General features: G+C 42.6%; 1 protein-coding gene across 4 annotated transcripts in view; it reads left to right on the forward strand.

Annotated features, from left to right (window-relative positions):
- Positions 1–23,574, forward strand: part of RAB3C (RAB3C, member RAS oncogene family) — a 217,990-nt gene that overhangs the window by 175,881 nt on the left and 18,535 nt on the right. For all 4 annotated transcript variants that reach the window (XM_043547118.1, XM_037902844.2, XM_037902843.2 and 1 more), the window contains exon 4: positions 17,770–17,894. In XM_043547118.1, the coding sequence (XP_043403053.1) occupies positions 17,770–17,894 (125 nt within the window). The remainder of the gene's footprint in view (positions 1–17,769; positions 17,895–23,574) is intronic.

The following is a 23,574-nucleotide window of genomic DNA, read 5'->3' on the forward strand; positions in this document are numbered from 1 at the left end:
CAATGCCCCTCTGCCATGTACATTGGTCAAACTGGACAGTCTCTACGTAAAAGAATAAATGGACACAAATCAGAGTCAAGAATTATAACATTCAAAAACCAGTCGGAGGACACTTCAATCTCTTTGGTCACTCGAATACAGACCTAAAAGTGGCAATTTTTCAACAAAAAAACTTCAAAAACAGACTCCAAGGAGAGACTGCTGAATTGGAATTAATTTGCAAACTGGATACAGTTAACTTAGGCTTGAATAAAGACTGGGAGTGGATGGGTCATTACACGAAGTAAAACTATTTCCCCATGTTTATTCCCCCCCCCCCACCGTTCCTCAGACGTTCTTGTCAACTGCTGGAAATGGCCCACCTTGATTATCACTACAAAAGGTCCCTTCCTCCGTCCCCCCCCCCCCCCCGGCTCTCCTGCTGGTAATAGCTCACCTTAAGTGATCACTCCCCTTACAGTGTGTATGGTAACACCCATTGTTTCATGTTCTCTATGTATATAAATCTCCCCACTGTATTTTCTACTGAATTCATCCGATGAAGTGAGCTGTAGCTCACGAAAGCTTATGCTCAAGTAAATTTGTTAGTCTCTAAGGTGCCACAAGTACTCCTTTTCTTTTTAGTAAAAAGACTGGTGTTACTCCGCCGTTTCCTGCTCCTGGTGTCAGCTGTTGTCCCAAAGGGAGCCAATTCCAACAATTTCCCACATAGCTGTACAAGTGCTGCTGTAGTAGCTCACAGGTTGTCTAGAGGGACCCAAAACAAATACATTCCTGTTTAATTGTTTAACTCTTATTTCCCTGATTGATGCTAATCTATATCACCATTGCCTTTATCAGTTAACAGTGTGATCAGGGCAAACACCATCTGGCAAATCTAATTTCAAATATCAAAATAATGGCAAGAGTGTTCAGAGAAGAAATATCCACAAATACCTATGGTCAAAATTTCAAACTTTGGCCCTTCATTTATGCCCGGAGAAAGTGCACAGTCAAACAGGGAAATTGTACTTCCAAACTAGTATTGGTCCAAGGAAATGTGACAACTGCAAGTTCCATACTGCATTTTGGAGTGTTCAAATAAAGCACTGAGCCTGGCCTGATAATAGAATAGGCAACTGTGATTTTAAGAGATCAAATCATGATGGAAAAATGTTGACTCGAATTTCAAAATTAGCATGTAATGGAATGCAATAGATGTAATCTATCTTGATTTTAATAAAACGTTTGATACCATGTCTGTGTCATTAAAATCTTCCCAACAAAATTCAAATTAACTTAGATAAGAGCTTTGTCACACAGATTGTAAACTGGCTGGATCATGAACAAAATGTAACAAAATAGTACCATATCAAGGGTGGACTAAGATGTCTAGTCGGGTTCTGCAGGGATTAAGGTTTGATATAATTTTACTAACATCTTTGTTAATGAATTGGGAAAGGAGTTACAGAATGTGTTAAATTTGCAGATGAAACTAAATAGGGAGGAGTGAAGAAGTGATAGGGAAATAATACAGAAGGAACTGGCAAGATCAGAAATAGTAGAGGCGATTGCAAAATTAGGTTAAACCTGGAAAAATGAAAGCTAAAACATGTGGGGAAATATAATCCAAAACACAGATATACCAGAAGTTGGAGAGACTTGAAAAGCATTCCTGGCAAAACAGGCCTAATGAGAGTAGGGGACAGCAAATGTGAGGTGAATTTTTTATGATACGGCAGCAAAAAGTCAGTGTAAATCCTAAATCCTAGAGAAGTTACATTCCTACATCCTTGGGCTTTGTGCAAGGCAGAGTGAATTTCATTCTGCAAACACATCTGAGGTAGAGAAGAGGCAAAGTAATACTGTTCAGATCTAGGTTAGGCTTAGACTTTCAGACCAAATAAAAACTAAAGTTAGGGTTAGGGTTTGATGGCACCAAATGATAAAAGTTATTCTTAGGAGATTTCAGCCCCAAATGGTGAAATCTCACAGGATCAGCTGTTTTAATGAGATTTGGGCCAGAGCTGAACAGAACTACAAAATGGCCCCTATCCCACTGTATTTAACACCTCTGAGAATCAGGCTGCTTATTTAGATGTTTAACTTTAGGCATCCAAGTTTGAAAATTTTGGTGTAATATGAACGGTGTGAATATTGGATTAAATAAATTGTATTTTTAAGTGATATAAACCTTCATGCATCAGGACATAATCACTGACTGACAGGTTAGTAAGAAACTTCCCATAATGGCAAATTACCCCATATTTGTCTACTCTGGGGTACCTTGCACCTTCTTCTGAAGTATCTGGTATTGGCCAGGGTTACACAGGATATTGGACTAGATGGACAACTGGTTGCACCTGCTTTGACAGTTCCTGTGTTCTATGCCGCAGAGTTTATCCTGCAACACTGGAACAATGGCTTTAAACAACTAATGCGCAGTTATTGAATAGTTTTAAACAGGTTTTTTATTTCAAAAGAGAGGACAGTTTGATTAAAATGTGTCCTATGATTTGGGGCAGTTTTTAAACTATACATGCACAACTTTTATATGTTTTTCATAACCAGATCATGGCTTTTATATAACTGACTATTACAAACCAGGAGCTGTAATCAAATGCACTACTGATGCTTCATGTTAGTATAATTGCTGGCCCCTCAGAGCAGCAGTGTTATTTTAACATTAGTTAGTTTAGCAAGTCTTGAATCTCAGATCTGCGTGATATTTAACCGCTTCATGCTCAAAACTCTTTGATTCGAGTATGTGTTTTCCATGCACAGAGAGAAACCATATACTTTCAGAATGACCTTTGTTTTATATTGAGAGAATAACACAGCATGAAAGAACAAAAGTAAGGTCTTCCTGAGAGAGTACACAATGAGTGTATCTTCTCTATCTGCTATGGACAGTAGTATGTTCCTTTTATTTGAAGGTGTACACTGAAAACAGATACAACAACTGCTTAGATAAATACAAGAAGGCTCCTTTTGACATTACTTTACTACCGTGTTTTCCAGTTGTATTGTTCAGACTTCCAAAGACAGTGTCTGCAATCAATGTAAACTGATGATTAACAGGATCATTTATGTTGGGGCATCTGGAGAATTAAACAACAGGGACAGTCAAAAGATGTGCAAGAACAAACTGTATTTTAGTCTCAATGTTTTCCATGAATATTATTTTAATCAGAAACACTTCTATTCCCTCTCCTTCCAAACCATAATCTTTGATGATTGTGCATGCTGTGCGTGTGTAGTAGTAGCTTTGAAGGATCATAATTTAACAGCAAGTTTCTCAGTAGGGTGAAGATTAAAATGTGCAGCCTTTTGGTCTTATAGTGAATTGCTAAATCAGTTTGCATGGTGTGACACAGCTCACAGCCTTGTGCTTGACATAAAAACTCTCCATTAACATGTATTGTTACTATGCCCCACTGTGAAAAATGTGTTAAATTAGTTGGACGACACATAAGTAATCTTTACGATTATGGCCACTGCTTTACCTTGTTCCAAGATAGAATTTTGTGTTTCTTCTTTGAGTCAGATACATATTAATAACTTTAATTGGTACATTTTTATCACTATATAAAAGGTATTTTGACAGACCCAGACCAGTGGGGTACAGGACTCTGGTAGAAGACAAATATACTGGCCACTGGATGAATAGTTTTTTGTTCCCTGAGTAACCAGAGCAGGGGCTGCGCTAGAGCAATCAAGACCAGAACCAATTAAGACATGCAAGCTAATTAAGACACCTGGAGCCAATTAAGAACATACTAGAATCAGTTATGGCAGGCAGACTAATCAGGACACCTGGTTTAAAAAAGGACCTCCCATCAGTTAATGGAGGGCATGCAAGGAGTGAGAAGGCGTGCTGCTGGAGCACTGAGGAGTACAAGCATTATCGGGCTTCAGGAGGAAGATCCTGCTGTGAGGATAAAGAAGGTGCTGGGGGGAGGCCATGGGGAAGTAGCCCATGGAGTTGCAGCTGTAGCTGTCATGCAGCTGATACAGGAGATGTAGGCAGCTACTATCCACAGGGCCCTGGGCTGGAACCCGGTGTAAAGGGCGTGTCTGGGTTTCCCCCATCCCCCCAACTCCTGATTGTACACAGGAGGAATTGACCTGGTCTGTGAGCAACACCAGAAGCGAAGGTCTAATTTGGAAAAGGATCTGGCCTGTCCCTGACTCACTAGGTGGGACAACAGAGACTGCAGAGATTGTTCTCCATTTCCCCTATGCTGGCCAGTGATGAGGTTAGCTGAGTAAATGGCAGGTTTGAGCCTCTAGCAGAAGCAGCCAAACTGAGGGCTACCGTGAACCTCTGAGGTGAGCAAATCTGCCAAAAAGTGCAAGACCCACCAAGGCAGAGGAGGAACTTTGTCCAGTTTACTTCATATACACTGTGACATCTCTTACTCATTGATACTGAGCAAATTATTCATTGTTTTCCCCAAAATGTCTATGTAAACAGTCAGTTAAAGTCTACCAACCAATGAGGTGAAAAGATATGCAAAACAGAAAAGGAATGAAATGCTGTTGACTTTGGCAGATAGTATAATTAATAATAGTTAGTAAATTATCATCTGACAAGGTTCAGAGTGGTAGCCATGTTAGTCTGTATCAGCAAAAACAATGAGCATAAGCTTTCGTGGTCTAAAACCCACTTCATCAGATGCATTAGTCTCTAAAGTGTTTTAGCCCACAAAAGCTTATGCCCAAATAAATTTGTTAGTCTCTAAAGTGCCACAAGGACTCCTCATTATCATCCTAGTTGATTCACACCTGCGGTCAAGGCCCACATAACCCTGAGGGGATCACAGAGTTTTATATTATAGTTCATAGGCACCTTCCTCTATGTTATAGAGAAGCAGCCTACAGAGTCCACAGAAAGGAAACTCAGATCACACCAAAGTGTTGTATGCTGGGACCTGTAAAAGTCCCATGCCTCTGTATTAGTCTTGTTTAAGTGTCAGCTGTAGAGTGCTGACCACACAAGATGAAGAACACAATTGTGTCCCTATCCTGATGTTCTTCCAGTCTAAACAAATGGACATCACAAATCAGACATAAAATATATAGTGGGGCATAGAGAATGGAGTATAGGCCTATCTTAGAGCATAGGCATTTTTCTAATGTAAGGCATGGTGACAGCATTTTGAGTGGTAAGTGTTAGTATTGGTGGTGCGCAACAGGGCTCTTGCTAGTGCTATATTGGATAGGGAAAGAGTTTCACGTGTAGGTGAAAGCAGGGAAGAAGGCCGGAAGCACAAGAGTGTTCCAAGTATACAGCAGATCAGAACATCTGCAGTATGATCCATTTTATGCAAATTAGGTGTGGTGGCAGGTTGCTGAATAGTTGGTCCTAATTCCATCTATAAAACATACATATTAATTTATTTTTTTCAGCATAATGGTCTTTAGCCCACATTTCACTTTTTCAGTAGCATACATCAGCCATCCTGTGAGCTAGCACTTGAGTATCACAAATGATTCCTCATCTGAATATTGCAGATTTTCAGTACATTTATTCAAAAACCTATTATACAGGCATGGTGCAAACTGAAACTGAATTGTAAATCTTAACAAAATTGCTTGTATTATATTAGATTAGAATAAAATTTAATCTAAAATAGTATTCATTGTGGGAAAGAAATAGTCCATAAAAGCAGTGACACATAATTTCCTGGAGGAAAACAATGCCTTATGTGAGAGTTAAAATTGAAAAACATTCTGTGTCACTAACTTTGGGGGGAAATGCCTTAACATAATATAGTTGTTTTTAAAATTGAAAGACTTGAAATTCCCAGGTAAGAGTGTACTTTTTAAAAAAAAAAAAAAAGTCAAACATTTGAATACAAGGAAATGCACTGTTAATGTCACCCAAACAGTTAGAGGCTACACTTCCACTTCCCTTTCAATCCTGCACAGCTGTGAAATATAACAGCACCTACCTGACGCGCCATCCACCAGCAGCCCGCCCACACACACACCCAGCGGGCCCCCCCTCCCCCATTTAAACACAGGTATAAGTCATGGACAGGTCACAGGCCATGAATGCTTGTTTATTGCCCGTGACCAGTCCATGACTTTTACTAAAAATTCCCGTGACTAAATCGTAGCCTTAGTTATGATTTACGGAATGTGTTTATCCAATTTGTATGCATGTATCATTTCTGTATCTGAAGTTAGGAATATTGTCTATGTAACAATTACAGCTGTGTGGGTTTGTGCTTAGGAAACGCTCACCAGACAGTAAGCAATCAGCCTTAATGGGCCATTAGGAAAAGACAATCAGTCTTCGAAGATGTGAATCCCCCATCTTCCCAGGAGTTCCTTCCTGTGGACCTTGCAAATAAGCTGTCTCATGGTTGCCCTGACACTGCAAGGTCATGTGATAATGTCACCTGGTACAAAATACCACCTTGGACACTGCTGGTACTTTTCCACTGGAAACAAAGGCTTCCCGCCTTATGTAAATTCTATTTAAGGCAAGGAAGCAAGGCAATCTAGACTCTCTTCCATTGCCTGCCCAGGAAGGAAGACTGCTAAAAACACCTGAAGAGAAAGGCAAGGTTGAGTCCAGGCTGAGAAAGGGGTCCAGTCTGTAAAGAGAAATAACTGGAACTCTAAGCTACAGAAACCCTGCAACTTGCCTAAAACAACATTTGGGGTGAGAAATTACATTTTGTAACCTGTTTCTTGAGTGTATTAAGCTTAGTTTGCATGTTTTGTTTTATTTGCTCAGTAATCTTCCTTCTTCTGTTTGCTATCCATTATAATCACTTAAAATTTACCCTTTGTAGTTAAACTTATTTCTTGTTCATTTCAAAACCCAGTTTGTGCAATTCATATTTGGGGGTGGGCAAAAAGCCTGTGCATATCTCTCTCCACTTTGAGGGAGAGGGTGAATTTTAATGAGCTTGCGCTGTACAGATCTTTCTATACAGCACAAGACAATATTATTTGGGGTTATTCCCCAAAGGGGGTGTGCACGTGAGTGCTGAGTGAACTCTTGAGCTAATTCCTCTCACACACAGCTGATCTCAGTGTCTCTGTGTCCATTTGCAGCTGGGTGGGTCCCTACCTGTGTGCTGGAGAAGGCTTGAGGGCCTGGCACAGCTAGGACAGGGTGAGGAAACCTAGGCTGGTGGAACAGGCGGAACCAGTGGGACCCCAGCACATCAAGTGTCATCCTGGATTGTGGGTCCAACCCATCACATTCTCTGGCCTTCATATTTCTCTGTGTCTCAGCCCTTTCCTGGGCCTCTTTCTTCCCCATCATTAGCCTCCCAATTTCTCTCTGCCTTCTCTGGGTTCTCTTTTAACCCATTTCTCCTCCACCTCCTGGCCATCTCCTACACATCCCCTGTGTTGTGTTAATTGCACACACAGATCATTCACAATAGCTGACATTACTGGGCTAGCATATAGCATATACACATACCATATTGGGATAATCAGAGAGCCGTTTATATACTGGCATGAATATAGATGTCATTTAGGATGTGAGCTTTTTACTTTAATGTTTAGCTCCTTTTTTTTTTCCTGAAGGCACTAAACTCTTTCTGAATTGAGAGGTTAGAAGCTAGGGTCACATTTTCTAGTGTGTTACCAAAACAAAATAAATGCATTTGATCAGGAGGTAAGCTTACTGCTACCACCTAAAAGGCTTATAAATATATTTTTATTCTTGTTATCTGAGGACTGGAATGTGGCTTGTGGTGTTCATTTATGAATTTGCTGCCACAGAGGCTTATGGCAGATTTTCCTGATAAGGTTTCCTTTCACTCTTGTTCACTGGTAAAAAAATAAAGGAATTTGACTTACAGTAGATCCAGTTTCTACTGGAGTAGGGCAAAGCTGTGATTTTCCGTGTAATGCTCATTTTCTCTTAACTAGTCTGCTAGCAGTAAATGAACCAGAACTTCATTAATGTCACACCTGTCACACAGCTTCTGCATGTTCAATATATCTGCCTCCCAGGGAAGGTAAAAAATTAGTCTGTAGTTGGAAGATGCACACAGCAGGACCTTGCACAAGGAAGATAAAGTCTGTCAGAAGGAGGTATTGAGTCATTGATATTCTTCAGCTTCTGTCAGTGTAGGTTTATTTCACAACTAAAGTGCATTTTTAACTACACTTGCCCTTTAATTCAGAAAGAATTGAATTTGTGGAATGCTGTTTGACCAGCCTGGTCAATATTTATGCATCAAGGCCTGTTGCTGGCAAAATCAGTTTACCAACAACAGAATGTTTGGTATATCCCATTTCTACTATTCCCTCCACTTCTCAGTGGCTCCCATTTCCTTCCCACTCTGTGGTGCTGAAGAAAAAGAATGTTTTATAATTGTTTTGGTTCTTGGCACTCCTCAGTCTCCTCTCCCCCTGTCCCTGCTGGTCCACTGTCCCACCGGGGGGACTTAGTCTGCTGTCTGTAACACACTAGTATTTCCTCCTCCAAGATAGAGTAGAATTGGGACTGACAGAGCAGATTCACTCAGCATAGTTGAGTGAGAAAGATGGACATCTCAGCACTAAAATCAGCAGCCATTAAACTAACAGTGACAGGACCCAAAGGGAACGTTAAGAGATTCTAACATGCCCACTCCCCTTTGAATCTTATGAGTAGGGCGCACTCAGTCATTGTCTTCTCTTTGTGATAACTGTTTAAACCTTTGCATGGAGATACAGACGTTTTATACCAGCCTTTATTCTCAATTGTACGGCGGTTCCGGTTAGCTCGGCCCGCGGCAGGAGAAACAGAATGTTTGAGCCTGGATATTTTGACTGGTGTTCAAAGGTTGAAAACTTAGTTTTCTTAGTTAGTCACTGGAAACTGTTTTTTCCAGGGATTATTCTCCAAACTAGTTGTTTCTTGCAGCTGTGTACAGTCCTGAGCGGCCACTGGGTTGGGTGCATTCTGGTGAATGTTTGGATATTTTTAATACAGTAGGAATACGGAAATGATCCGAGCCATAAGAAGTTTGAGATTCAAATAAGCATCCAAATATTGGATGTTTACCTGAGCCTGCAAAGGCTACCCAAGATTGTGCTTGCCAACAATCCCATTTTGGCCCAGACTGGCCAGGTTTTTAACCTCAATCCTAGGTTTTTGTTGTCCCAGGCAGCTCAGCTAACAGCTGATGTGGAAAAAAAAAAAATGGATATCGTCCTGCCATAATGGGTTGCCATGGGAAACAGGTGGAAGGCCTGAGGCTACCTCAGCTTTCGGTTTCCTTACTCAGCTGCTCTGCCCCCTGCGGGGTGTGAGAGCTAAACATAAAGCAGCCAGAGAGCAGCAGAATCCAAATGACCACCCAGTCTGAGCACTGAAGTGATGGGACTGGAATAGTTCTGTAGTGCCCCTGCCCCTGTCCCATCCCAGGGGCTGAGTGGGGGAGAGAGAAGGCCGAAAGGTAAACAGAAAGCTGGTGGATGCATGGGATTGAAGGACATAAAGGTAGACGTGGGAGGACCCAGAGGGACACTGGTAATCACAAAGGTCTAGAAGACAAAGGAGGAGTCTGGGTACCTGGGATTACTCACTAGAGACTAGAGGACATTCAGTAGGGTGGCAAAATCTCCAAACCTGCCTCATGTCCAACAGAGAGCTGAGAAGAATGCTAGAGCCTCCTCCCTCCCGCCCAGATGAAAAGAAAGGAGGAAATGTTCCCCACTGGAGAGAGAGTAGGGGAGATGCCCCATATCTGTCCAATCACTAACGGAGAGTGATGCCTCCTGAACATGCTGCTGGAAGACCAGGCCTTCTGTCCTTCCTTGAAGACATGGGGGTATGAGGCTACTCAGCCTTCTCCCTCACAAAGGCTACTGCACGTAAAGGAAGGGAGCTTATTTGGAGATAGAGGAGTTGGGCAAAGCCTCCACAGATTCAGATGAACATCCAAACTTGCAGATGCATAATGCTGAGGCTTCAATCATTGAAAGTGTTATAGTAAAGCCAGCCTGGGATCCACCATAATTCATATAATAATTTTGCAGCAGCTGGCAGCCCAACCAAACTCCTGGCTTTTTGAAGAATTGTTTCTGGGCTGGAGGAAAGAATTGTTAGGAACTCAGCACAGCCTCAGCAGTAGCCTCAGCACATAAATGTTTCTTTGGTAGGATACTGCACTCCAGTTAATTGCATACTTTTGTCTGAAACTAGCCCATCATGAGCCCAGTATGTTCCTGAACTTGCTGAAATAAACAATGTGCATGCCTCCCTCTGGAGCATAGTCAGTAGGGACTGACTGCCGACAGTGCATATGATCGACCAGATATTGGGGAGCGTAGCAAGGCGCAACTCACCAGTGTGATGCTTCCCGCTGGTCATCCTGGGAATTTGCTCTCCAGCCTCCGGAGCACCCTCTGTAGGCTGGTGTCCCACTTGCCTCAGGCTCCCGTGTCCCTCCCGGTGCCCCTTCCCTCGGGGTTCTGCCCTCTGCAGTCCCCCCACAGTCTCTGGGTCTCCCCGCCCTGGGGAATCGCCATCTTCTATCCCCACCTTGCCTCAACGGCTATTGCCAGTCCTCATCTAGCCCCCGCACACTGGGGCAGACTGCAGTCTGTACCACTCATCATCAGCAAGGAGGGTTTGGACCTGCTGCCTTTGCCTAACCTTGGGCTGCCCCTCTGCAACCCCAGTACCTGCTTTAGGCCTTCAGCAAGGCCTGCAGGCTGGGGATTTTCCAGCCTGGAGCTCCCCAGCCCTGCTTCGCTCTAGGTACCCTAGTGAGCTCCCAAGCAGCCAGGCCCATCTCTCTCCACAGCTAGAGAGAAACTGCCTGAGCTCCTGACTCACAGCCTTTTATAAGGCCAGCTGTGGCTGCCTTCCCCCTCAGCCTAGCCGTTGGCTTTCAGCCCCAGACCTCTCCCAGGGCTGGCTGCAACCCTTTCAGGCCCAGAGCGGGTGACCATCCTGCTACAGGGAGCTTTGGATTAAAAAAAAAACAATGCATGGTTTACAGATGTCTATAGAAGGAGTTTGTCATTGTTGACAGATGTATTCTTCTTTGGGGTGTGCTCATGTCGATTCCATTCTAGGTGTGTGTGTACACCCACATGCACAGCTGGAGACTTTTGCCTTAGCAGTATCCATAGAGTCGACTGTGGTGCCCTGTTGAATGCCGCACTCATGTGTTGGTATATTAGACGCTGCCCACACTCTCAGTTTCTTCTTACTGCCTGTGACTGTTGGTTGGAGCGCCTTGTCTTGCATTGCAAGAGCATTAGCGGTTCTTCGCAGCCACTGTCTATCTTCTTTGTATATAGTTTGTAGGTACTTAGTTAGCCATTAAGTTAAGAGTTAGGTTGGTTGGTCGTTAGAGTCCTGGCTGGGACTTCGCCCTGGAGCGAGGCATGCCCCGCTCTCCCGGCTTCAAACCATGCTCGTCATGCAGCAGGCCGATGCCTATTAGTGACCCCCATGACAGCTGTTTGAAGTGCTTGGGGGAGTACCATAGAAAGGACAAGTGCAGAATCTATAAGAACTTTCACCCTACAACCCAAAAGGAGCGAGATATCCGCTTGAGGGCCCTCATTGGAGCCCTCCCACTCAGACCCCACACCGAGCACCTCAGCATTGGTGCAGAGCTCGCTGTCAGCACTGGGCTCTGCCTGGCACCATTCCCCCTCACTGGTGCCTAAGAAGCAGCAAAAGAAGAGCCCCAGCACCAGAAGGCGATGTACCTGCCCTGGGACTTCACAGGGGTACTGCTGAGGTCAGACCCCCCAGCCCAGCCAGGGATCTGACTCCGGGGAGCAGCAGGGGACCCCAGCTCCTCCTAGGGCCCTTGTCGCTCAAAGCGGCCCCGGCGGCTAAAGAACAAGCAGGCCAACCAGCACCACAGACACCGCACCAGGTGCCAGACTCAGCTTAAGGGCCCAATACCTAAAGGCAAGCCAGTCATAGGACTGCTCCATAGCGCAGTGGAGCATCCTTGGTTCCGAGACTGCAGACGTAGATCCCCATCTCTGTGGTCTAGTACCCCGGCACCACGTCTCCGGTCAGAAGACCCAGGTCCCCAACGCAGCGCTCTCCCCCTACAAAACATGGGACACCACAGTTGAGGCACCAGTCCCCGTACCACCAGTACTGGCGAGCTTCCCACCAAAGATTGCCACAGCTCAGGTCACCCTCATCCAGATGGACTTCCAGACATCAGACCTCTCCGAGGCGGTCCTGTTGCAGCACTGGTCTTCATTCCCCCGGTACCGCTCGTCCAGCAGGCACCAATGCTCACCTCACTGGTCGCCGACCAGGGTCAGTCGGCAAACTCAGGCCTCGACAGCTCCACCTTGGCCCCCGGAAGGGCAATGGTCAGAGTTGGATCAGGAGTTCAGCTCCTCGCTAAGGAGGGGTGATTCACCGCCGACCCATGAAACTGGCACAGCACCTGTAGCGACAGCATGGCAGCAGGGACGGGGCCCGCTCAGTGGCTGTATTGGACCCTGGGGGCATGCCCATAATGCCAGTCCCATATTCCCACCAGTCCTCCCTCGCTGCCTTAGACTAACCGCCGCCGGCACCGGAGTCAGAACACGGTACCAAATCAGATATGGGGGCAGCGCAGGAGCCGTCCCCGGAGAAGGAACGGGAACCCGCCCCTCCCTAGGCGGTGCAGTTGTCATCATCGACTCCAGACGAACGGATGGCGGGTAATTCCCAAACGGGCAACCCCCCCCCCAATGACTTCATGGAGCACCAGGCCCCCCTTAAAAGGGTGGCTGCCAACTTGAACTTAAAAATTGAGGAGGTCACGGAGGAGTCCGATGACCTCTTCAACATTATTTCCTCCTCCACCCCAGCCCAGGTCATGCTACCCAGCCACCCAGGGGTCCTTAAGCTTGCCAAATTGCTGTGGCAGACCTCCCTCTTAGATTTCACCTATTTCTAAGAAGGCGGAAAAGAAGTACTACATCCCTGCAAAAGGGTTAGGAGGCTGTGTTCACAGATATACAGCGGCATTACTGGTCATGTCCCCTGTTAATAAAAGAGACAGGCCGGGGCAAGTCAGTGGCATGCTGAAAAACAAAGAGGCCAAGAGACTGGACTTATTTGGCACAAAGATTTATTTTATTTATTTCAGCTCAGACCTGCACTATGTTTCAATAATTTCTCATTTAAGACGGGGGGAGGGAAGACCATAGTTCTCCTCAGTACCCCCCTGAATGAGAATATACCTACCACAGGAGAGAAATACACTAAGGCATTGATGGGTCTTAGGGCTTATTAATGCACAGGTTTCCAAATGTTTCTCTTTGCAAACCTCGCCATGAGTGGATAAGACTATTCTAGAGAATTTTCATGGGTGCAGTAATAAGGTATTTAGGGATTTGTTCCATTTGATAAGGATAGACCTTCTGTGGGTACATTTTCAAAAATGGAATCCCCAGGGAATGCCTGTCCAGATGCTTGTTTGGTCACAATATTTGCATACACAAATACATACACAAATGGTTATCTGAGCAGATGATTAGCCATTTGCATGCACAAGCATTTGAAGTAGTGCAGCTGTGGAGGGGTTCACTTTTGCACACAGACCAGGTCTTCTGCCTTTTGAAAATTTGGTCCTGTTTTCTAAAGGCCAGATTCTTACTCAGGTAAATCTTCCATTGACCTCAGGGAGCGTTTTACCTGAATAAAGATCTCGGGATATTGGGCTATAGCTGGTAATTTCCCAGTGGAGGGAGTGTTAAATACAGGCATTCTAGCAGCTGTGGGGTAGTTCAGAATGCACAGTGCTAGTGTCCCATGGTGTTCTGACTCAATCCCTGCAATGGTATGGTCATAAAAGACACACTAATTCCCCCCTTTGAAAGCTCTGTGTTTGTAAGAGAGGATGTAACAGAAAATGACTGTCTAGGCAATGCTATGATATTATTCCCTGCTTCTGTAAGTGGTACTGTAAGGAAATGTATAAAAACATGCCACACCCCATTAATCTAAAGAGCCTGCTTGTTGTTTTGAGAAGTAATAAGAGTTAAATTTAATTATTTTACAGCAGAAATAGGTAGGGTTTGAGCCTTCGAGCAAAACTATGTGTGTGCACATTCATGCACCTGAGCCTTTCTGGACTATTTGTTTTTAAATGTTTATAGTTTTATTATACACAAAATAGCATTTAAAGGCTGTCTTCCTGAAGAGGCAGCTGCCTGCTACAGAATAGCTTCCGCACAAATGGCTAACACCATCAAACCTAAGGGGGGGTGGGGGGGAGAGACTCTAGTATTGACAGTGTTCTAAAGCAATGGTCCAAACCACTACAGTAACATTAGTGTGAATTGTAGTGCTTTGAGGCACTACTGCAGAATGGTGAGAAGATAGTGTTGCTTTAGTCAGCATTTTACCAACACACTCTTGTCTTGCAAGCAATATGGCTGAATTACAGTGCAAGACTTGAGTTGATCACTGGAAAGAATGAATCATTGAACTGCTGCATTAACATGTGTCTGTGGTGTCCATACAATAAAAAAAAAAATTAAAGCATGTTGCGGATTGCATGCCTATAATGGAACTAGCATATGAAAGATTTGCAGGGTAAATTACTATTGCCATACAGTAGGTCAGACTGGACAACAATTGCTATATTCAGCTCGCTGCAAATATCTGCTTTGCCTTTTCATATCTTCAGTTTTCCTGAGGCTAAAGTTCTTTTCAAGGACAAAACTACATAGTTTAGGTCTGTCAGAAGGTTGTGCCATTTTAAAAGTCGTATATGCAAGGAAGGGGAAAAATTGTGTTTTAATAGATGTTTGTGTTGGCTTTTGTGGTGACTTGTGGATGAAAAGATCTATAGAAGCCATTAGTTGAAATGTATGTCAGAGGAAAACATAATGGTGGTGGCCCTATTAAATTATTTTGAATCCATTCTTCTATTGATGTGGCAGTGTAGTGGGGAGGGGGTGGGGAGAAATTTGCACTGAATACTCCCACAGACAGTCATTTGCATTTGTGCACAGCAAAGTCATCTCTGAACAGAAGCAGATCATGTAAGACTAGTGAGAACTTGGCGTCAAATTTTCTTTTTCTGACTCTGTACTGTCATTATTAAGGACAAGATCTCTTAACTTTTAGCTGAAATAAGAAACTCCCTACAACTTCAAAATGAGATCTAGACCAGTCAGATTATCAAAGACTGTTAATCTTTTTTTTAGAAGGAAGAGCTGTGTTTGTATGCTCAGGTTCTCAAGTACTAGAAGGCACAACAACACTTTTTAATAAAGGGTGTTTCTAATTCTTATGTTCAAAAACACCCAAACCAGTATGTATGGTGCATACACATGTAAACCAAACAAACTGTTTTACAGTGAAAACATTTATATTTAGGATTTCAGCCTTGCATATAAATGCATGACTAATTTATTCGTTGACTAGAACTACTTATTTTACTCTCACTACATTTTTATTTTTAAAAAATCTTCCATTTTCCACTGAAATATAGAATGCCAATGGGCTTGAACTCATGATTGATCACAAATAAGAGTCACTAATGGTTTGATAGAGTATGAGATTTGAGTTACTGCCATCTCCAAGTTTACCACAGTGACCACTGTAGCTCTGGTGAAAACTATTAACCGTATTCTGATTAACCACAAATTCCATAAGAACTCAGCATGGTTCCAAAAATACATTTCTGCCAAAACTAATTGATGGTGTCCTATTTTCTAAGTGATAGTATCTTTAAGCATAATATAAATATTAATAAAATTCTGACCTCTATAGACTGATCTAGTTATAGTACCTGATGATTAAGACTATGATTGTCACAGAGGTCATGGTAGTCATGGAGTCTGACCTCCAAAGACCTCCATGACTTCAGCCTGCAGTGGCTGGGAGCTGCAGGGTCCCCCCCACCGCCCCTCCTGAGCTCCAAGCCACTGCAGGCGGTGGGGGGTACCCCATAGCTCCCAGACACTGCGGGGGCCCCTCCAGAGCAGCGGGGGTACTCTGGGGCTCCAGGGTGCCGTGGCCAGCGGGGGCTCCCAGAGCTCCAAGCCACTGGGGAACCCCACAACTCCAAGCTGCAGGCACCAGGAGACCCTGGAGCTCTGAGCCCCATGGGCAGTAGGGTCCCCAAGCTCCAAGCCAGGGCCTCACAGCTGCTGCAGGAGGTGTGGGAACCCCACAGCTCCCCATTTTATCACATATTTTTAGTAAAAGTCACGGACAGGTCCTGGGCTTCCATGAATTTTTCTTCATTGCCTGTGACCTGTCTATGACTTTTTTATTAAAAATATATCCATGACAAAATCTTAGTCTTACTGATGATACACTACATGAAATAGCCATTTGAGAACTTGCCTTCAAAAATGTGAGGTAGAATTCCCATTTTAATGTAGGAAAAAGCATGGCAGACCAACGAGAACAGTGTATAAACAAATACTTCAGACCACATATCATCATTAAATACTTTAAATGCCAAATATGTAGGTCTAGATCTTCAGCCCCACTTCATCTGCCTTTTGCTTACTATGGTGGAGCAAAGCCACCCTAAAGCCAACCTAACCAGCCCCTTGAAAATTCCCATGCAGTGCAAATCCTCAGGTGGTGTAGAGCTGCAGTAGCAAATTCTATGCAACTCACCCTATGGCCTCAGTGCAGGTGATGTGTCATTAGGAGAGCCGTGAGTGGCTGAGCCCCTCCATGCTCCAGTGATATCCAGCTACTGGAATGAACATTTGAGGGCTGTGTGTTGGCACTGTAAGCTACAACAGACTGCTCTAACTTGTGCTGGGTGTCTGGACATAGGTAGATTGGCTACAGGATCTAGGGGGTTACAAAGGTGGCATATAGTCATTTTTGCACATGTCCATCCTCTGGTCTTGCACTGAGTACAACCAGAGTGGAGGATTTCCCACATCGGGTCTCTGCCATGGTACCCGGGTAAAATATAACATGGTAGGTATGCACAAAACCTGTGGACTTCCAAATATATGCATAGCATAGCTATGTGGTGAAAAAGTGTCACTACTGGGTGTACAACCAGAACTTTACAGTTTCAAAAGTAACTGAGCAACAGCATTATGATGCTATTTAATCCTCTCCTATGCCTAACCAGGGCCTCCCTGGACAATGGAACCAAACTCTGCAGCAGCAGCTACTTAGTTCTGTGGATTAATCATAAATAAATGTTTAAAAAAAGAAACAGAACCATGGTAAGGCTGGTTTGCTGCTGCCTAAAGTCAAGTAACAAGATTGTGATATAGTGTGAAAAATTATCTAAGACAATATCGTGGTGACATTTTTTTTTTTTTTTTTTTTTTGGATAACATAACCCTGTTAGCACAAAGGGCTCCAGGGCAATATGCTGGGAAGGAATAAGATGAGGAAGCCAGTATGCCTTTGAAGTTTTGCTGTTAAATTTAATTTTAAAAGGTGGAAGATAATATATGAATAAACTGTTCATTTTTTTGTAAAAAACACAATGTCTTTTGTTACAATGTGAAAATACATCCTTTTTATGCTGGGGAGAAGGAGAGGGAAGCATGGCAGCTACTTTTCAGTAATAAAGGAAGAAAAGCTGCTGGCAGAAGAAACCCTGAAAGGATTCTGTCTTCTGACCAGGGGGATTGTAGACTATACTAATATTACTCCTATGTTTTGTGTCCTACAACCCTATGCTTATTTGAACACCAGAACTGCATAGAACCATTTTAGTCCAGATGTCAGTTTTGTCCTCCATTTGTCTTGTTATGATTCTGTATAAATTTGATTTTGGGGGCAGTTTTATTTGCTTTAACTCTTTTTTTTTTTTTTTTTTTTTTTCTCTCTATCTTTTTAAGGTCAACTCAAATCAAAACATACTCGTGGGATAATGCCCAGGTTATTTTGGTCGGTAATAAATGTGACATGGAGGACGAGCGGGTAATCTCCACTGAGAGAGGCAAACATTTAGCAGAGCAACTTGGTAAGAAGAGAAATGATAAGCAGGTTTTGTGATTGATTGTAACATTGCACTGAGTACTATCACTAATTGCTGCAAGAGTTTTAACGAAAAGTTCATCCACCTGCCAGTATAAAGAAATCTATCAATAGCAAGTGATATGCAGCACCTGCCTTCTACTTTTGCTGGCTGAGATGTGAGCTATTTGTGCTGGAATCATTAGGACTGTAATGTCAGTAGAATGGGGTACACAGTTAATGCTACATCCTGTGGTGGGTTTATTCAGAGCTGTGACAGGACACTGCTACCCGTACAGTTTCCTGAAGGAGCCCTTGAGTTAGTTTAGAGTAGAGACTTGTTTGGTATAGCATCATAGTTCTTTATTCTATCCCTTAGAGATGGTAAGGGTTACTAAATACAGAAAATATTATTACACACACACACTCAAACTAGGAAATAAAGTAAATAAAAAAACTAAGAATCAGTTATGAGGAAACAGTGAGTGATAAAGAGTAACACAGTAAAATTAGCTTCTCCAGCATGAATTAACTATGAGGCATTCTAACCTTCTAAAGCTCCTACTCTAGGCTTAGGGTAAGGATGGAGGTCTGCCCTTTAGTTCCTTGCTGAATTGTCAGCACAGCAATTGGAGACCATAGACCATGCTACTCACATGTGTATCCCTTTGAAGTTGATGTGCTTCTACCAACCACCTGCATATACTTGCCCAAAACACTATAAGGGGCTTGCAAGCCAGCTACCAGCAATTCCTCTGGGTTCAGGGTGTCTGAGTTTGTAATTTTCTTGTCCCTCCCATTAGAGCCCTGCTAATATTTGTTTCATACAGTGATAAGACCCACTTTCCTAAAATCCCATATACATTCTTTAGTAAAAGTGAAAAACTCACTGCTTAAACTACTCTCTTTTGTGCATATAACCAGTTTTAAAAAAAAAGTCACATCTGTAGCCAAAACATCAACTGAAACTTTTTTGCAAATTCAGAAAGCTTGGATTATTATTTACAACATCCAGAAAGGCCTTCAGCTCCCACTGAAATCAGTGGAGTTACTCTACATGTACACTGGTGTAAATGACGCAGGATCTGTTAGCCAGATTCTGATTTCTAGGTGGTAGTCTTAACCACAGGGTAATTATTATGCAGCTTTGAGCATCTGTCCTTTGTTCTGCCAAACAGTCTAAGTAGCTTTCCTTGTGGTATGAAAGTAGCTTTGTGGTATTTTGACTGAGCCAGAATCAGAAAATATCAGAATCTCACAAGAACCTGATAAGAGTTCCTACCCAATTTAGCAGACTCCACAGATCCCAATATTTTGGATAAGTATCCAGATGTTCAGGGGGTTACCAAAATCCAACCCCTAACCCTTTGGAGGTTTACCAGTCACTTCTATAAAGAGATACATTTTTTTGCTATGCATTAAAACTCACTGTGGCAGGGCACTTTTTGATTCCTGGTGAACACATGATAAACTTCAGCTCACCTTCTTCCTTTCTTTGCACAAGTGCTTAGGGGAAAGGCTAAGAGCAGCTATTTGGGAAGCAGAGGGAGGAGAGTCTTTTATACCCTTGATCATAGGTCTGGGTCGAATCCCAAGCTGGGGAATCTGTTCACTATTCTGCTTATATTATCTTATTTTAGATTCTTGTCATAACCACTTTCCCTTTTGAAAAGCATTGTGTTGGCTGCAATACTGTTTGCCCTGCTGAGACATTCCATCCAGTTGCACTCACCTTTCTTGTGCCACATCTAGCTGAACAGACACATATCCAAAACAGCCATGCAAAGGAGGACTATAAACCAGGCCTTAAAAGATGGCAGAAAGGAACTGTTGCCATCTGGCAGAACAGAATATGCCCCAACAATTGCCCTCAAGTGCTTAGAACTGATTTTTTTTAACTCCTCCGTTTTCAGTAACACAAGTAGTTGCCATAGCAACTACTTTGGCATGTTACTTTTCCTTACAAAAACACACCCTCATCAACATGACCTATTATTCCCCATGTGCACACTCTAGCTGCCATTAATATTCACAACGGAACCCCAAATTACTGCAAAGGAAAATTCCAGAAAAAAAAATAGATTTGATCTACCCCAAACATTTTCTTTCAACAAAATGAACTTTCCATTTCTATTTTCACTTTTTAATTGTATTTTTTAATTTAAATATAAAAAATTCAAAATTGAAAAGTTTGTTTTTGAAAGGAAAAGTCAAAGCATTTTGTTCAAAAAATATGGAAGAAGCGGTTGACATTATTGGAACTCCCCTCCCCTCTCTCCCCCCCACCACTACCACCCTTTTTTCTTTGAAACAAAATGTAGGCAAAATCAAAATGATTTTGCAGCGCTTTTTAGTTTTGATGAAACTGCATTTTCGAATGGAAAATGATTCCATCAGAAGTTTTCCAACCATCTCTGTCCTTTGGCAACAGTCAGATGTATGTGAGGCAGAATGTCCCATTTTCTTTATACAATCTCTTCTTTTTCTTATTTAGCTGCTATTTCATGCTTGTTTAACACGTTAATCTAAGAACTTAATTTTTTTTATCGTGCTGACATGAAAAGGAATTAGGTATGCAACCACAGCTTGCTCACTGCAGAACACATAACCTGGCAAAGAAAATATATAAATGTGGCAAATTGGCCAGTAGAGGGAGCCAATTAATGTCATGTTAATATTGATGTGGTGAAAATAGCTATTGAATTCAAACAAGTTAGTTCATATAAAACTCTGCATACAGCAAAAATACTACACATCAATTTATTGTCAGCTTTTTTCAACAATTTTTTTTACAGAAAAGAGCTGTTAAATGTAATATATTGTGTATGGAATATCAGTGCTTTAAAAACGTATTCATATTAATCTAAATTCTACATCATTGATGAATGAAAAATCTTATTTAAGCCCCAATCCTGACAACACTTTTGCACGTGCTTAAAACATTCTGGGAAATGTAAAACATTTTGGAAAATTTTGAAAATTGCATATGCCCCATTGTATATGCAAAAACACATGTATATTCAAATAACTAAATTGGTGTCATAATTGCTGTAACCATACTTGTCATGTGTCTCTCATTTCAAGGGATAGCTCCCATTTTACACAGGATTGGTGTCCCTTCACTTATACTGTTTAAAATTATTTACATCAGAAATCAAGAGTCATGAGCTAAGAGTTATTTACATCAAAAGAATCACACAGCATTTTAAGTGTCCTGCATGATTTTTTGTTTTAGTTGCCGTTTCCCTCATTTGTGGTCTGTGATATACTGTATCCAACAGGTTGAGAGTTGTGACCATTACTATGCACATAAACTAAGTAATTGCACATGCAAATGGTCAATTAAACACACTTATAGCCATTATAAGCACAGTTACCCAATTAGCATGCACAATCCAGGTAACTGCATATGCAAATTAAGCACACAATTTTGTATGCATTTTTTTGCATAGACAATTATGCAGGTGTCACTTTAAAACTCAGGTTCTCTGTGTATATCATAAATATATTACACACCTCATTATTTATGTATTACAAGTGTTGGCAATCTGGGACAGATTGTGCCACTAAGGCTAGGCCCCCAGGGTTGCTCTGGGAACACAATGCCCCCCAGAATGCCCCCAAAACTCAGTTGAAGTGTTCACACTGCACTGCCCATTAGGACAGCACTACATATCCTACCCCACATGTCTGGTCAGCTCTGCCATAGTGTCGTTCCTCCCCCCCAACACACTCTCTCTGTCTGTCTGTCTGTCTGAAACTTGGTCTCCTGAGGGGTGGGCAGAAGTAGGGTAGAGGCTCTGATCTAGCTCTGTATCTAGGATCTGGCACCTTTCAGTGTATTATTGAGCAATTCCCCACCACCTCCTTTCTGCAACCATACCAGAGCCAGACAGTTTGTTCTTGAATTTTTATTAAATCATACATAACTTTCTATGTCTCCCTTGGTTTTGTTCCTCCTCCTTTCCCCCTCCCTCCCTTTGCCCTATTTTTTTCTTTCCTACTGTACATTTTGATTTTTCTGCCTCCATCTTTACCCTCCTTCACCGTGTATGTTCTCCCCTATCTCTGATGTGTAATCTGGAAATCAGTTTTACCATAGGTGAGAATTGAAGGGAGTTTATCTCCTCCAACCCAAAACAAACAGCTTGCTTATTTTGTTTAATTTTGTTCTTGGTTCAAAAATGTGCATGATGGCAGTGCTGAGACGTTGCTAGAGAAAGACAAGAATGCCACTAGGGATGATGAGGTGTCTTCAAATGAAATCTCATTTAGAATCCAAATGGGTCCTGAAGCAGAGTTTTAGGCACTACCATATGCTTATGCAGTATGTAATCCAGCACACTGCCCTGTAACCAGGGTCCCATGTATTCTGCAGTACCTCACTGTCATTTTCCCTAATTAGAGAAAGAGAGGATACTGCAGTGTGTAAATAAGCACACTCATATTTTGCTTCGACAGCTGGCTGAGGGGGTTAGTGATGATGCTGGTCTAGTCGTGAGTTCTAAGAATGCTGATGTAGAGCTGCATTTAACTTCATGTTTAAAAGTGAAATTAATTGGGTTGCGCATGAACTCTGTTGTATGCCTCTTTTAATGATTTTTAAGTGTTAATATCATGCCTGTGCAAGGAGCCAGATTGCCAGCACTGGAGAGTGCTCCAGTACTCTTTAGTCACACCGTTTAGTCACAACACACAACAGGCCATTGACAGCATGATTAAAAAGCTCCAAAGCACCTGTCTACATGATGCTTTTCTGGGGGAGAAAGACTTGCCAGACTGTCATTACTTTTATGGACTCAGAGACCTGTGTTATATGAAAGTCATTTGACGAAAAGCAGAACCTGGGACTTCGTTTGCTGAATGTCTGATAAGCAGAGGACACTTTTGTTCAGGCCCTGTTGTGAGGCGTTCTTTAAATGTATTTAAACTTTCCAAAGATAGCCCAAAGCCACAACCAAAATCAGTGAAACCAGAATATCTATGGAAGGCATCTGTGCTGAGAGGGTAGAGAAGGAGGGGTTCACTAGATAGCTGCACCCCAAACCTGTGCATGCTGGTATAACCAAGGGGTCCCCTTTTATTTTTTTTGAAAAATTGGCCACCATAAGGGAGGGATTAGCATTAACATTAACCTGCATTACAATGGCTGCCATGTGAAGGATGCTGCTTACAGCATAGCTGTTCCCTGACTCAATGTCAGTGCAGTCTAATGTATAAGATCGAATGGTATTTTAACTCTTGTCCCTAAATTTATCTAAACCTTTGGACCTGTCCCAGTCTTTAGCATGGTTCAGCTAGCGTAGGCCCCATGTACACTACAAAACAGAAGCATGTTGTAATCGGCTCCTTGATCCAGTTGCAGGGTAGATGACCCTTTGAAGGGTGATGATAATCACTCCACCATTTTAAATGATTCTGTCCCACTGGCTGTAAAGCTTTGTCTGTTATGCACTGCTTCATAAGAGAGGAAGTCTCTCACAGACCCACCTCTCCCATCCCCTGCTACTCCTCAAAATGTTATTCTGCGGGTCTCCAACAAAGAGCTGTGACAGATCACTGGCTTGTCTTCGCTAGAATGCTAAGTTGGATTAGAACACAACCTTGAGAAGTCATTTTAAGAAAACGCCACATCAACGCCAGTGTAGACTGGGATGAGCTGTGTTAACATCACATCAGCTGGTTGT

The sequence above is a fragment of the Chelonia mydas genome, chromosome 5 (genome assembly GCF_015237465.2).
Source record: "Chelonia mydas isolate rCheMyd1 chromosome 5, rCheMyd1.pri.v2, whole genome shotgun sequence".
Taxonomy (NCBI): Eukaryota; Metazoa; Chordata; order Testudines; family Cheloniidae; genus Chelonia; species Chelonia mydas.